Genomic DNA, 14,533 nt, shown 5'->3' on the forward strand with positions numbered 1-14,533 from the left:
GGCTCACTATTTGGGCAAACTGAGAGAAAGGCCTATCTGGGCTAACCAGGCCCCCACACGATAGATATCTTCAAGATCGGGCTGGGGTCTGGCACCCAGGCTATACGGTGCTGGGAAAGTGGCCTGCCCGCCCATGGCTACTTCATTAGCGCACGCGGGGGAATTTTTACGGGGTCGGATTTAAGACCAGGCCCCGAAGCCACAAATTTGTCCCGGTGGACTGCCGGATACTGCGAGGGTAATTCTCTGTGTTTTTACGGATATGTCACAGCGTCTATTATTCGCCGGGGCCCGGCCGGGCCCAAATATAGCCCGATAGCCGCGGGGCATCCCACGGGTTCACCTTGGGCCCTTTTTACAATTGTGACCGAAGCATAATGGAAGGTGAACCGTCAGATATTCTTCAGGTAGAGTGGCTTAACATTACTATTTTTGCTTTAATACATGAAGTATTTCAGTTATCACCAAAACCTAAAAAATTAACACAACCCGTTTAGTTTAGTATGTATGAGTTAATTACCGTGGCGATCAGTGCATTAAAATTTTGCATTCTTCTTAAGATCTCGGTCTACAACACCATTATAAGATATTACCCTGGGTAGTCTGATTGAAGCTAGCTTATAGCGGCCCACCCAAGATCGCCAGGCCAGCTGGACTTTGCGTTACACAGACCAGCACCCAGTAGCGTAAAGATAGCATTGCTGAGTCTATACTGGAATAACATCTCAAACAGCTGGGGTTAATGGAGGTCCTGCTCTTCGTGGGTAGTGATGACCAGGTCACTTCATGGGTAGGCCACGCAGGTCAGGACGGACCCTGATCCGATTTGGTCCGTATCCAGGTAGGTCTGGTCACTCTGATCCACGGTGCCAAACACGATCTTAGCGACACAGGTGGAACATGCGCCCGCCTTGCAGGAGTAGGGGAGGGCCACGCCTTGCTGCATAAGGAAAAGGGTTTATACCTATTATCTCCAAGAAAAATTGACCCTGGTGTGTGAAATTCGCATAACATCTACTATAGCCCTAAATATTTCATGGAATTATGAGGTCACCTAACTCTAGTTGCAGCAAGAGTTCGGAGGCCTCGTGCCTCCATGAAATACTCTGATTATGCAGATTTCACATCTGCATAATTTATGCTTGCTTAAAAATATGTACACCTTTCACTAACTTACACAGGTCACATGGTGACAGCCTAATCATTTACTATATGTACTAAGACGAAGTAGGACACATTATTTATGCAAATTAGGGACTTATTTGCATAATTAGAATCTGCTTATCTTTCTCCTGCCATAAACTACATATGTTACATGTATTTGAGTCCTATATTGGAAAACGCTGTAAATATAGATTTTCCTCATTATTTATGCAAATTAAGTCCAAATTTGCAAATTTTGCATTTCATCATATACATCTCTGCCACAGGTACCTGCATACCAAATACCATGGAAATCCATCATTCCTATGTTCCGTTATACTCCTTGGAAGATTTTGACAAAAACGCTCCTGCAATTCCAGAGCAAGCTGCTAGGGGGCCCGAAAATACATTCTAGTGGTGGTCGCCTTCGGTGACCTTCGGGTGCCTTCGCTCGGAAGTTGCCGATCGACGTTCGGCACCCGCTCGGGTGATCCCGAGTACATGTACTTCATTTTGAGCCACACTCGTGACATCATCCTGGCAGTATAAAAGCTTGGGAGATCCGACAACAATTCTTTTGCCTACCGCCTATGCTGTGATGAATAAAAGCAATTCTTACTTCCTCAGCTGCGTCCAAAATGAACGTGTCTTGAGCACAGTCAATCGTCTTCTCTTCACCCGCGGCCGCGGTCACGAGAGTCACCTTGTAAGTGACTCCTGGTATGCACATAAACAGATTACAATATAAGACATGCACCCTTCATGGTATTTCACATATATTATCAAATATCATAATTTTTTTACTCTGGTTTAAAAGTTGGTCGACAATCAAGCCTCTTGTATGCGAGCTCGCTGTGTTATTTGCATGTGATGAACAAAATGGCTGACTCATGAGGTCACAAATCATCATGGCGGCGCCCATGGACTGCATGGTAAAATAGTACTTCAGGTCTCTGCTACGAAAACCTGTAGTTAATAATGATAATAATAATGATGATGATGATGATAATAATAATGTTAAAATGATAATGATGATGATGATAATAATAGTAATAATGATGATGATGGTAATAATAAAAAAAAAATTCACGTGTCTTAGTGGCAAGTGTGCAGATGGCACACTGGCAGCACCAAATTCGTAGGTGCTTGATAATAATTTCCGACAGCTACCGGAATAGTTTGATAAGCTTGACAGAGGACAGATTCATGAAATGGACAAAATTGCCACTTGTCAACATCAACAACGTTCATAATCTCCAAGCAGATCCTACGCTAGCATAAGATAGCATCAAAAGCTGGCAGAGGAGTATTACTGGCTTAGGAGGGTGTCTGACTACCGGCACATGGCAAATGGACACCTCTTGGCTGACAACACTCCTTGGCCAGTTTGGTAGTACTACTATCTTATGCTATTGTAGGATCTGCTTGGAGATTACAATGTTCAGAGCGCAAAGAAAGTACTCAAAACTCTTCATTGACGTCCAATGTCCCCATATCCGGTATCCCACAACCGAGCAGAGTAGCAGCGTCCTCTAGCGGTTTCCCGGAGTAGTACATGATCTGTTGGTCCACGGGCAGACCCTCCAGCTTGAAGACTCGCTCCTTGTCATACGATCTTGAATTTTCACATTAATCGACAACATCAAGCAACGCTTTGTGACTAGACTACGCATCCTAATACATAACCCCTCCCCGATGCTGGAGTGGGTGTCACCTTCAATCAATCAAACCACCCCCCCCCCCCAACCACCCCCAGAATGCAAAAAAAAGTGGGCGCTGGTTTTGTAAGGCAGTTGGTTAATTGCTCAGCAAAGTGTCTTAGTGATCTATGTAGAAATGTACGGGTAATGTTTCAGTGAGGCTTGTGACTGCTTGATGTGGTAGACTGTGTTGGGTGGTCGGCCAGCCAGGTTTGACTGTATTTTCTGGAAACACTTCGATCCTAGAAGAGATCTAGACTTCTTAAGTTAAAATTGTCTTCTGGGTGGATAACTCAAAAGAATGCATGTATAATAGGACGACCTTGAAGGGCCTAAAAGAACTCAATGAGCATAATGACAAAATAACGAAAATTACGTTTACAAAAGAATGGCATGTAACAGAACTGGTCAGATCTACCCATCACGTGATCTTCACGTGATAATGACGTAGTGATCAAGAGAGAGATACTGGTTTATTCGACGCTGTGCCAGTCAACAAGACAGTCACAAGTTCGGAAGAGCAGCTTGGTCCAGTTTAAAAAGAACGGCGAAGCAGCTAAGAAAAGGTAACGAATAGTAATTCATTCAAAGGGTAGTAGTAGATGGTACGAGGACCCTCGTATATTGTACAGTGTTAAGGGGGAGAAGAACTGAGTGAGCCCGTGAGGATTTGCATCAGGTTAAAGCTAAGGGCACAGCCCGCCGTACGTGCAATTTATCTGTACATTTTTAGGCCACGTCCGCCACGTATTTCTGAAAACTTTCAGGCTGTACAGGGCAGGCGCGTCGCCCTTACAGGCACGTACGGGGGGAGAATCCGCAGCCCGATGGCACACAAAGTTTTGCCTGCGCGTAAAGTTCTACGGCGTGTCCGCATGCTCTAAAATCCGTCGGATCCCCTACGAGTTCGTACGGAGGCGTTACTTACCACTTACGAATCCCAAAAGATTGCCCACGTTTTGGCACGTAGACAGCACGTATTTGCACGTACGGCGGGTTGTCCCCTTAGCTTAAGTGAACGTAGCGTGACGTCGCGCGGTGGAAATCATAGTAGGGTGCTCCAGATTAGTACGAGAAACAAAAATGATCAAAAAATGTGTGAGTTAAGGTTAACTAGGAGATAATTGGTAACAAAAAGGTAACTTAATTGCCGTTTGCCGCTCTAACTTTTAAATGTCGACTCATATGTCCCTATATGTGTGTGTCCTGTGGGGTTGGCGGGTAATTACCGTGTCATGCGGCCTTGAAAATCCTTGACTTAAATCCTTCCATCGCCCCGAATAGCTGTGGTTTGGTGAATATATGTAGGCACGAGCTTTGCACTTGCAAATCTAGTCACCGAAAATGTTAACATCGCTACGCTCAGTTGCCGGTGGAGGGCTCTCGTTGCGTTTGTGTCAGCTTGGACGTCTCGACCGATTCTAAAACTAGCTCTTACTACTACAACTCCCTATTAGATAGCGGATCAATATGGGCACAGAAAAGGACACCTCTTCTTTTTTACAGAGTCGCTGTTGAAGGTTAGACATCCAGGTTAAAAGAAACACCAAAAAGCAGTTACTCAAGCAACTGGATATGGTTAGTGTTACTGACGAAAACTACTGGATGCTAGTTGAAACGTCTGACCGTTTCCAAGCGTGAGGATCCTTGAGTAACTTCTTTTCGGCGTTGTTGTGTTTATTTAGAGATTTTTTAGCAGTGTCTTCACATTTTTCGGGCAGTGTGTGACAATGCTGGGGCAGCCCCAGGCAGCTACGCTTTCATGCACGCAAAACGCGGCTTTCTCACTGTAGTGGACTCTTTCTTCTTTTGTTCAAGAATTATCATTTTCTACAGTATTACGAGCAAAACATCTCACTCAACCGGTCCGTAATCCTGCTCCAAGGACTTTGAAAAAGTTGTTGGGAGTTGGGATTGGGAAGGGTGTTATATCGTATTCTGGTAGTATTTTGCCTATTTAGCATGAGGTATTACATATACAGATGACAAATACGGCAAACGAATGTGTTCGGATTAAGGGTATAATGACATATATATTGTGAGTGAGAAGGCAAAGGATTTGTTTTATTTGTAGGAGTTTGAGGCACTATTTTAACTTAAAAGTATTGCATGAATGCTTTTCCTAATGGTGTAATTTCTGATCACGACGTACGCCATAGCTAGACTCCGGAGATCGCGGATAAATACTCTGTCCTCGCCCTTAATTATTGCCTTAACGCCTTCAACCGCTGTAAACAGTTTAGTGGATACTGTAAAAGCTTTTAAGTTCGCGGGGATTTAATTTCGCGGTAGCGGGAAAAGAACTGTTCGCAGTGGTTTTAAGTTCGCGGTAGCACCCTGCACTGTAGGCCCTTATTTATACTTCCATAGAAAAATTTTCGCTGTAGTTTTAAGGTCGCGGTAAATTCGCAACGCGAAAACCTTGAACATAAAACCACCGCGAATATTTCTGCATTTACAGTATATCATATGTCGGTAAGATAGTTGTGGACAACATAGCTTTGCAGTTGCCGCGAAAATAGTTTGACATCTTCACATTGCTATAGCCTGTCATTGTTGGACGTCCTGACTGCCTTTGTTCCATTTTCTTACGACTAAATTTTAAAATCAGATTTCTGTACAATATGGACACAGGAAGCTTTCAAAAAGTCGCTGTTGTGGCACCATGTCAGAATGGATTAGTCAAAAGAATAGGTCGTCCTTGAAGGGCCTGAGAGAACTCAATGAGCGTAATGACAAAATGAAGAAAATTGCGTTTACAAAAGGATGGCATGTAACAGAACCGGTTAGCTAGTGGATTTACCCGTCACGTGATGATCACGTGATAATAAAGAGAGATACCTGTTTATTCGACGTTGTGCCAGTCAACAAGACAGTCGCAAGTTCGGAAGAGCAGCTTGGTCCAGTTGAAAAATAACGACGAAGAAGCTAAGAAAAGGTAACGAATAATAATTCATTCGAAGGGGGGGGTAGGAGGGGAATATTGTACAGTGTTAGGGGGGGGCAAGAACTGAGTAAGCTTATGAGGATTTGCATCAGGTTAAAGCTAAGGGCACAGCCCGCCGTACGTGTAAATCCGTGCAGACTACTTGCCAAAACTGGGCAATCTTTTGGGATGTGGAAGTGGTAAGTACCACCTCCGTACGAATCCGATGGATTTTGGCGCACGCAAACTCGCCGTAGAACTTATCGCGCAGGCAAAACTGTGTGCCATCGGGCTGCGGATTCGCCCCCCGTACGTGCCAGTACGGGCGACGCGCCTGCCTTGTAAGCTGTACAGCCTGAACGTTTTCAGAAATACGCGGCGGACGTGGCCTCCCAAAAAACGTACGGACAAATTGCACGTACGGCTGGTTGTGCCCTTAGCTTTACGTGACGTGACGCGGTGGAAATCATAGTACTAGATTAGTACGAGAAACAAAAATGATCAAAAATGTGTGAGTTAAGGTTAACTAGGAGATAGTTGGGGACAAAAAAGGGTGACTTTATTCCCGTTTGAGCACTCTGCCTTTTAAATGTCGTTCACTGTAGATCCACTGCAGACGATTCATATATCCCTATACATGTGTGTGTCCTGTGGGGTTGGCGAATAAATACCGTGTCCTGCGGCCTTGAAAATTCTTGACTTAACGCCTTCCGTCGCTCCAAATAGCTGTGGTGTAGTGAATAGATGTAGGCAAGAGCTTTGCAGTTTCAAATCTATTCACCGAAAATGTTAACATCGCTACGTTCAGTTGCCGGTGTAGGCTTTCGTTGAGTTTGTGTCAACTTGGAGGTCCCGAACGATTCTAAAACCTTTACCACTCCAATTCCTTATTAGACAGCGGTTCAATATGGGCACAGAGAAGGACACCTCTTCTTTTATACAGAGTCGCTGTTGAAGGTTAGACATCCAGGTTAAAAGAAACACCAAAAAGCAGTTACTCAAGCAACTGCATATGGTTAGTGTCACTGACGAAAACTACTGGATGCTAGTTGAAACGTCTGACCGTTTCCAAAACCATATCCAGTTGCGTGAGGATCCTTGAGTAACTTCTTTTCGGCGTTGTTGTCTTTATTTACAGATTTTTTTAGGAGTGTCTGCATATTTTTCGGGCAGTGGGTGCCAATGTTGGTGCAGCCCCAGGCAGCTACGCTTTCATGCACGCAAAACACGGCTTTCTCACTGTAGTGGACTCTTTCTTCTTTTGTTCAAGAATCATCATTTTCAACAGTATTACGAGCAAAACATCTCACTCAACCGGTCCGTAATCCAGTTTCAAGGACTTTGAAAAAGTTGTTGGGGGTTGGGATTGGGAAGGGTATTATATCGTATTCTGGTTGTATTTTGCCTATTTAGCATGAGATATTACATATATAGATGAGAAATACGGCAAACGATTAAGGGTATAATGACATATATATTGTGAGTGAGAAGGCAAAGGATTTGTTTTATTTGTAGGAGTTTGAGGCACTATTTTAACTTAAAAGTCTTGCATGAATGCTTTTCCTAATGGTGTAATTTCTGATCACGACGTACGCCATAGCTAGACTCCGGAGATCGCGGATTAATACTCTGTCCTGCGGTCTTCATTATTGCCTTAACGTATTCAGTCGCTGTAAACAGTTTAGTGGATATATCATATGGCGGTAAGATAGTTGTTATGTGGACAAGATAGATTTGCAGTTGTAGCGAAAATAGTCTGACATATTCACATTGCTATAGCCGGACGTTGGTGGAAGTCTTGGCTGCCTTGTTCCATTTTTCTTACGACTTCATTTTAAAATCAGATTTCTGTTCAATATGGACACAGGAAGCTTTTAAAAAGTCGCCTTTGTCCGTGTCTGCATATGTCTTTGGGACGGCCCCAGGCAGCTATACTCACAGCAAGGACATAGTTATTACGTAGTTATCTCAGTTTGGTGTGCATCTTATAATGGGGGTCTATAATTAGTAGCTCAACCGGTGGATGCCGTAGCAGCACATGCGCCTTCTTCGTAGTAGTCTAATATTCATCTACGTTGCGCAGCAGTCTCTGTAGATACTAAGTAAACAAGTCCCACAGGGTTGTATGTTTTGTCTATTTTCCTAAGGGTCCCAATTGCAAGGGTCAAGAGATTCGAAACCTGTACCTCTTACTCTCCAAGCAGAGGTTAGGTAGGCTCAGGCTGTTTTTATGACGTTGTTTTAGTCGTTTTTATCGGACTTTCTATTTTGTCATGTTTCTTGAAGTCCGCCGGCAGAGGTTAGACTCCGTCTATTTTTTTACGTTGTTTTAGTCATTTTTATCGGACGTTCTATTTTGTCATATTTCTTGAAGTCCGCCACCGACTTCTAGGGTCTGAACTAAATTCAGTCAATCTGAAACCGGGCAAAAGCGGTCGATTTGTTCAGGTGGTCGGTTAGAAGAGTATCGACTCACAACATGCCCAATGCATAGTTTATATGGTTTCCGTTGTGTTTAATGGCAAATAGCAAGCTAGCACACGCGCGTGCATTCGCCGCCATCTTTATTTTGAACATAACATTGTAATGGTAGTCAGAATCCGACGCGAGCAGAAAATCGCGCTAGTTATCATAAAAATCGATTACACCTCGTATTTAAAAATGACGCGGTCTTTATGGGCAGGGATTTGGTCCCAATTTTGGTGGTCGCGGTCGTGTTGACCAGGTGGCCGTTGTGAAGAGGCCGCTTAATGCTAACGTCAATGGGAAAAATCTTCGGGACCGAGAAAAGTCGGTCGTAATGGCCAGATGGTCGCTAAGAAGAGGTGGTCGCTTGGGCAGGTTTGACTGTAACATGCCACGCCGAAGCCAAGCCACACGGCCTTGTCATCTTTACTGCTATAAAATACACTCTTTAACCTCTGAAATGTTACAGGGAAACCAGCATCATGCATCTCTTCGTACAAAGCAAGAAAAACTACGGACTTCTGGGGATCACCGGAGAGGAGACCATCCGGAACATCAAGGAGCGAGTCTTCAAGCTGGAGGGTCTGCCCGTGGAACAACAGATCCTGTACTACTCCGGCAAACCGCTAGAGGACGCTGCTACGCTGCTCGGCTGTGGGATACCGGATATGGGGACACTGGACGTGAATGTGCGCACACGTGGAGGTAAAGTGTTCTGACTTTTGTCTTTTGTCTCTGAACGTTGTAAGTGTTGGTGACTGGTATTAAATTCTTCCTAGTTCTTGCTTTACGACAAGCTAATATATCTAAGAATAATCGTCCAAGGTATTGTTGAAAGCTATCAATCATTACTTTTTAATGCACAGCAAAAGCATACTGTTTTACTCTAATGTCCATGGGTTCCGCCATAAAGATTTGTGACGTCATAGGTCGGCCATCTTGCTTATCACATGTTGTCACAGCGAAATGTTATGACACAGTTTAAGATAGGACGATAAGGGTTATTTTCAACGAGCCCTTTGTTTATTGTCGACTAACCTTTAAAACAGTCAAAAAACACCCGACAATATCTTCCAAATATCATTAAGGGTGTATGTTTTATATTTCTTAATTTTAATCTCCAGTTTGTTTGTTTATTAGGAGCCACGTACAAGGTGACCTTCAAGACCCCGGATGGAGATAAGACGATTGAGTGTCCCGAAGACGAATTTCTTTTGGACGTAGCTGAAGAAGTAAGCCTTTTATCCATTCATCACACTTGTGACTTGAAGAAATGTTACAAAAAAATACACTGGCATCAGTTAAGTAACATATGCATATGTAACAAATGAAGTTACATAGAGAGACGGGCGTTATAAACTTCCTACCACGTTTGACCAATTGCTGACGTCACGTATCCGCAAGATCACGTGTTAATTAGATCACGTATTTGTAACTCTCGCGAGTTTACCTTCTGAAGTGATTGATCCTGAAGAGTGGTCGTTTAAATTAATTTGATTCGTATATTCATTTGTGTTGGGAAAAAGTTTGTACTATAAAGTTTTATACAGTAACTGTTGCAACATGAAGGTGGTGATGACAGAAATGATTACAATGAAAATCATGACCCTTTTTCCAAATGCAGAAAGACGTGGACATCCCCTACGACTGCCGGGCGGGTGCATGTTCCACCTGTACCGGTAAGATCGTGTCTGGCACCGTGGACCAGAGCGACCAGACCTTCCTGTCCGACGATCAAATCGCAGCAGGATACGTCCTGACCTGCGTGGCCCGCCCAACCAGCGACCTGGTCATCACTACCCACCAAGAGGAGTCCCTCTACTAAGTCACAGCTGTCAGAAATGCAATCCTAGCATGCTGAGCTATATTACCTTACTTCACGCTACTGCCTAACGCTAGTTCACCTTTTTCCGCGGGGTGACCTTTATCCGTTGTCTTTAAAAACAGTACATTTAGGAATATTTAGTCTGTAGACTGTGGTTTCAAATTTGCAATATTTTCAAAATGTTCCGATTTGAAACCACCGTCCGTCGACTTCATATCCCTAAATACGCTTTTTTACAAACAACGGATAAAGGTGAACCAGTGTTGCATCTTGGCGATTTTAGTCTGTGTACCACGTTAGTTCACTATTATGTGTGTACTTGCATTTTAATACGCTTGCACTTATGTACCAAATATTGTATTAGCCCGAGATCTCCAGAACGCTGTTGGTAGCACTGCAATTTTATTTCGATGCGTTGGCCCTATTAGCTCACCAATACTTAAGATATGGTGTTCATTTTTGTGATGGTCATAATTGATATGATAGAACTGGTGTAAGAAAAATGTTATGTTTGTATAACCAACTCTTGCTCTGAAAATTGATGATTAGCGGATGACATATACACTGCATTAGAACCAGGCCAATCAGGAACAAGGATTTCTTAGCACATGACTACTTCCTTAGCCAATAAGAATGTGGCGCCACCTGAAAAATACTTGTCGGTTGACCTTCTGTTTACAGCCTTCGCATTCGCTTACACTCTGTCTATCTGAAAACATGTACGATGTGGTGTCGGAGGAAATAAAATCGGTTAACACAAATTGCGTGTGTCCTTTTGATTTCTGTTTGAATAACCCCTACTGGGAGACGAACAACATTGTATGTTCACGATACAATTCTTAAAGAAGTGAATTATGCCTAGAAATGTACCAAAATTTCCAAGCCTTTCCCACCTTGCCAAAACCCAAAACAATATTTTTGCTTAAGACTTAGTAGTTAAGTGCTTCAAAACATGTTGGACATCTCCCACTGCATACAGAAAAGAAGTCAGCCTCTTCCAAAGGTTAGAGTAGAAATATTTAATTTGATCCATATGAATATATAGAATACAACTCATTGTAACGCCCGATGTACCAGCACAAAATGACATCACCCACACCGATGTGCATGCTGCGCTACCCTAAAGCTAGATATTACAGAAATCTTTATTGACGCGACAAAAGTACAGCGACTTTCGTAAGGTCTACATGTATAACAACTACTTACAGTACAACTTAACAGACATATATGGATATCTATAGGTATTAATAGGTCTATTGGTTCTACGGTATAAGCATTCGTGGATATATTTGCCTACTTGTACACAGTGAGGGTTATCGCCTCCCAGAATGTAGTTGAATTTATCTACCGAACAGAGAGTAGCAAATTCTTTAGAGCAAGCGGAAAGTAATGTACATGAAATGTAGCCCCGGCCACAAATTCGTCCCGGGTACGTCTATTTATCGCCGTGTCCCGGGTTGGATTTAACTCTTAGTTAAACTAAATCCGGGGCCCGGCCGGGTCCAAATAATTCTATCAATAATCAACGAAACCTAAGAAAGATGAACACTACCTGTTAAGTATTTATGAGCTGCGATCAGCGCGGTAAAATAGTGCATTTCTTTTACTCATTCAAACATCCCGGTCTACAACATTTCAAGAAAATACGTATGGGCTACAACCGTAATAAATGCACAAGTGCACACCTAGTGAATTGAATAGCCCCACTGCTTTCGCTGCTCTCAGAAGAAACCTCTGGGTGCCTAACTATTTAGGCCTATGTCATATTTCCTACCCGGGGCCCGGCCGGGCTGTTTGTGGAAACGAAAAATTTAAGTTTATGCCAATAAATATGCACAAGACATGCTGTTGAATTATTTTTGGTCCATTTTGCGTTTTTGGTATCTTTTATATCTTACTTTTCGTTCCCCCAAACTGACTGGACGGGCAGCTTGGTTGAATTGTGACGTTAGCCTTAGTTGGACGGGGCGAGCATGGGAACCCCGGTTAAACGATTTGTGCTACTGTCCCATTTCCGACGGTGCCCGTAGAATTAGTAGTATAGAACTTGTGGCTACGGCCGGGTATGGAAGTAAACTTGTCCCGATGGACTGCCTGATACCGCTGGGGTACCTATCGTTCATTGCCGGATTATGAGCGATTTGTTGGCAGATCGCTGTGACACAGGGTTGATTTTAAGTCCGAGTTAGAAAATTTCAAGGCCCGACTATGCCCCAAAACAGCTCGGTATCCACAGGGAGTCCCACCGTGCTACGTAGGGGTCACGTGTGAAAGTGCAGAAAGACAACTCATAAACTGCCCCCGAGTGGCACTTTTTTTAAATGGGACCGTAGCATAAGATAGCACCCTGGATAGCCTGATTGAATCTAGCTTATAGTGGCCTGCCCAACATCGCTTGGCCAGTTACAGCCCTAGCTGGACAGCGGTGTTTGCGTTACTCTTAATAGCACCCAGGTTATTTCCAGTAGCGTAAAAATAGCATTGTTGACTATACTGTGATAACATTTCAAACAGCTGGGGTTTAATAGAGGTTCTCCTCTTGGTGGGTTTCGATGACCAGGTCACTGGTTGGGTAGGCCACGCAGGTCAGGACGAACCCTGCTGCCATTTGGTCCGCATCCAGGTGGGTCTGGTCGCTCTGGTCCACGGTGCCAGACACAATCTTACCGGCGCAGGTGGTGCATGCGCCCGCGCGTAAATGGGACAGTAGCACAAATCGTTTAACCGGGGTTCCCATGCTCGCCCCGTCCAACTAAGGCTAACGTCACAATTCAACCAAGCTGCCCGTCCAGTCAGTTTTGGGGAACGAAAAGTAAGATATAAAAGATACCAAAAACGCAAAATGGACCAAAAATAATTCAACAGCATGTCTTGTGCATATCTATTGGCATAAACTTTAATTTTTCGTTTCCACAAACAGCCCGGCCGGGCCCCGGAAATATGACATAGGCCTAAATAGTTAGGCACCCAGAGGTTTTTTCTGAGAGCAGCGAAAGCAGTGGGGCTATTCAATTCACTAGGTGTGCACTTGTGCATTTATTACGGTTGTAGCCCTGTACGTATTTTCTTGAAATGTTGTAGACCGGGATGTTTGAATGAGTAAAAGAAATGCACTATTTTACCGCGCTGATCGCAGCTCATAAATACTTAACAGGTAGTGTTCATCTTTCTTAGGTTTCGTTGATAATTGATAGAATTATTTGGACCCGGCCGGGCCCCGGATTTAGTTTAACTAAGAGTTAAATTCAACCCGGGACACGGCGATAAATAGACGTACCCGGGACGAATTTGTGGCCGGGGCTACATTTCATGTACATTACTTTCCGCTTGCTCTAAAGAATTTGCTACTCTCTGTTCGATAGATAAATTCAACTACATTCTGGGAGGCGATAACCCTCACTGTGTACAAGTAGGCAAACATATCCACGAATGCTTATACCGTAGAAACAATAGACCTATTCATACCTATAGATATCCATATATGTCTGTTAAGTTGTACTGTAAGTAGTTGTTATACATGTAGACCTTACGAAAGTCGCTGTACTTTTGTCGCGTCAATAAAGATTTCTGTAATATCTAGCTTTAGGGTAGCGCAGCATGCACATCGGTGTGGGTGATGTCATTTTGTGCTGGTACATCGGGCGTTACAATGAGTTGTATTCTATATATTCATATGGATCAAATTAAATATTTCTACTCTAACCTTTGGAAGAGGCTGACTTCTTTTCTGTATGCAGTGGGAGATGTCCAACATGTTTTGAAGCACTTAACTACTAAGTCTTAAGCAAAAATATTGTTTTGGGTTTTGGCAAGGTGGGAAAGGCTTGGAAATTTTGATACATTCCTAGGCATAATTCACTTCTCTAAGAATTGTATCGTGAACATAAAATGTTGTTCGTCTCCCAGTAGGGGTTATTCAAAAAGAAATCAAAAGGACACACGCAAGTTGTGTTAACCGATTTTATTTCCTCCGACACCACATCGTACATGTTTCCAGTAGTAGAGAGAGAGGGAGAGCTGTAAGCGAATACGAGAACTGTAAACGGAAGGTTAACCGACAAGTACTCTTCAGGTGGCGCCACAGTGGCTTCTCATTGGCTAAGGAAGTAGTCATGTGCTAAAAAATGCTTGCTCCTGATTGGGTTCGAATGCAGTGTCATCCGCCAATCATCAATTTTCAGAGCAAGAGTTGGTTATACAAACATAACATTTTTCTTACACCAGTTCTATCATATCAATTATGACCATCACAAAAATGAACACCATCTCTTAAGTATTGATGAGCTTATCGGGCCAGAGCATCGAAAAAAATTGCAGTGCTACCAACAGCGTTCTGGAGATCTCGGGCTAATACAATATTTGGTACATAAGTGCAAGCGTATTAAAATGCAAGTACACACATAATAGTGAACTAACGTGGTCACAGACTAAAATCGCCAAAATGCAACACTGGTTCACCTTTATCCGTTGTTT

At 43.3% G+C, this 14,533-nt stretch overlaps 3 protein-coding genes across 4 annotated transcripts in view; 1 reads left to right on the forward strand and 2 right to left on the reverse strand.

The window, feature by feature from the left end:
- Positions 1-739: 739 nt before the first annotated feature.
- LOC118427069 (ferredoxin-1-like) lies at positions 740-4,080 on the reverse strand. Its single transcript, XM_035836707.1, is given in 4 exon segments — positions 740-940; positions 1,763-1,860; positions 2,655-2,758; positions 4,073-4,080. Coding segments are annotated over 4 exon segments (411 nt in total).
- LOC118427745 (ferredoxin-like) lies at positions 3,318-10,821 on the forward strand. Of its 2 annotated transcripts, none has more exons than XM_035837666.1 (4): positions 3,318-3,409; positions 8,705-8,940; positions 9,376-9,467; positions 9,860-10,821. In XM_035837666.1, the coding sequence occupies exons 2-4, from the start codon at positions 8,718-8,720 to the stop codon at positions 10,058-10,060; spliced, it is 516 nt and encodes a 171-aa protein (XP_035693559.1). In that variant the 5' UTR covers positions 3,318-3,409; positions 8,705-8,717; the 3' UTR covers positions 10,061-10,821. The 2 variants fall into 2 exon arrangements, with proteins under 2 accessions (XP_035693559.1, XP_035693560.1); XM_035837667.1 differs by lacking the exon at positions 3,318-3,409 and adding an exon at positions 5,676-5,781.
- A 1,745-nt stretch (positions 10,822-12,566) lies between these two features.
- Positions 12,567-14,533, reverse strand: part of LOC118427537 (ferredoxin-like) — a 14,856-nt gene continuing 12,889 nt past the window's right edge. Inside the window, exon 5 of the mRNA XM_035837374.1 lies at positions 12,567-12,755. Within this exon, the coding sequence (XP_035693267.1) occupies positions 12,582-12,755 (174 nt within the window). The 3' untranslated portion in view covers positions 12,567-12,581. The remainder of the gene's footprint in view (positions 12,756-14,533) is intronic.

The sequence above is a fragment of the Branchiostoma floridae genome, chromosome 12 (assembly GCF_000003815.2).
Source record: "Branchiostoma floridae strain S238N-H82 chromosome 12, Bfl_VNyyK, whole genome shotgun sequence".
Taxonomy (NCBI): Eukaryota; Metazoa; Chordata; class Leptocardii; order Amphioxiformes; family Branchiostomatidae; genus Branchiostoma; species Branchiostoma floridae.

Excerpts from the sequence above, each read along its gene's own strand:
- LOC118427745 (XM_035837666.1), top strand. The coding sequence starts at position 8,718 with ATGCATCTCTTCGTACAAAGCAAGAAAAACTACGGACTTCTGGGGATC. Across the intron at positions 8,941-9,375 it reads GAATGTGCGCACACGTGGAG|GAGCCACGTACAAGGTGACC; the intron begins GTAAAGTGTTCT and ends TTTGTTTATTAG. Across the intron at positions 9,468-9,859 it reads TTTTGGACGTAGCTGAAGAA|AAAGACGTGGACATCCCCTA; the intron begins GTAAGCCTTTTA and ends TTCCAAATGCAG.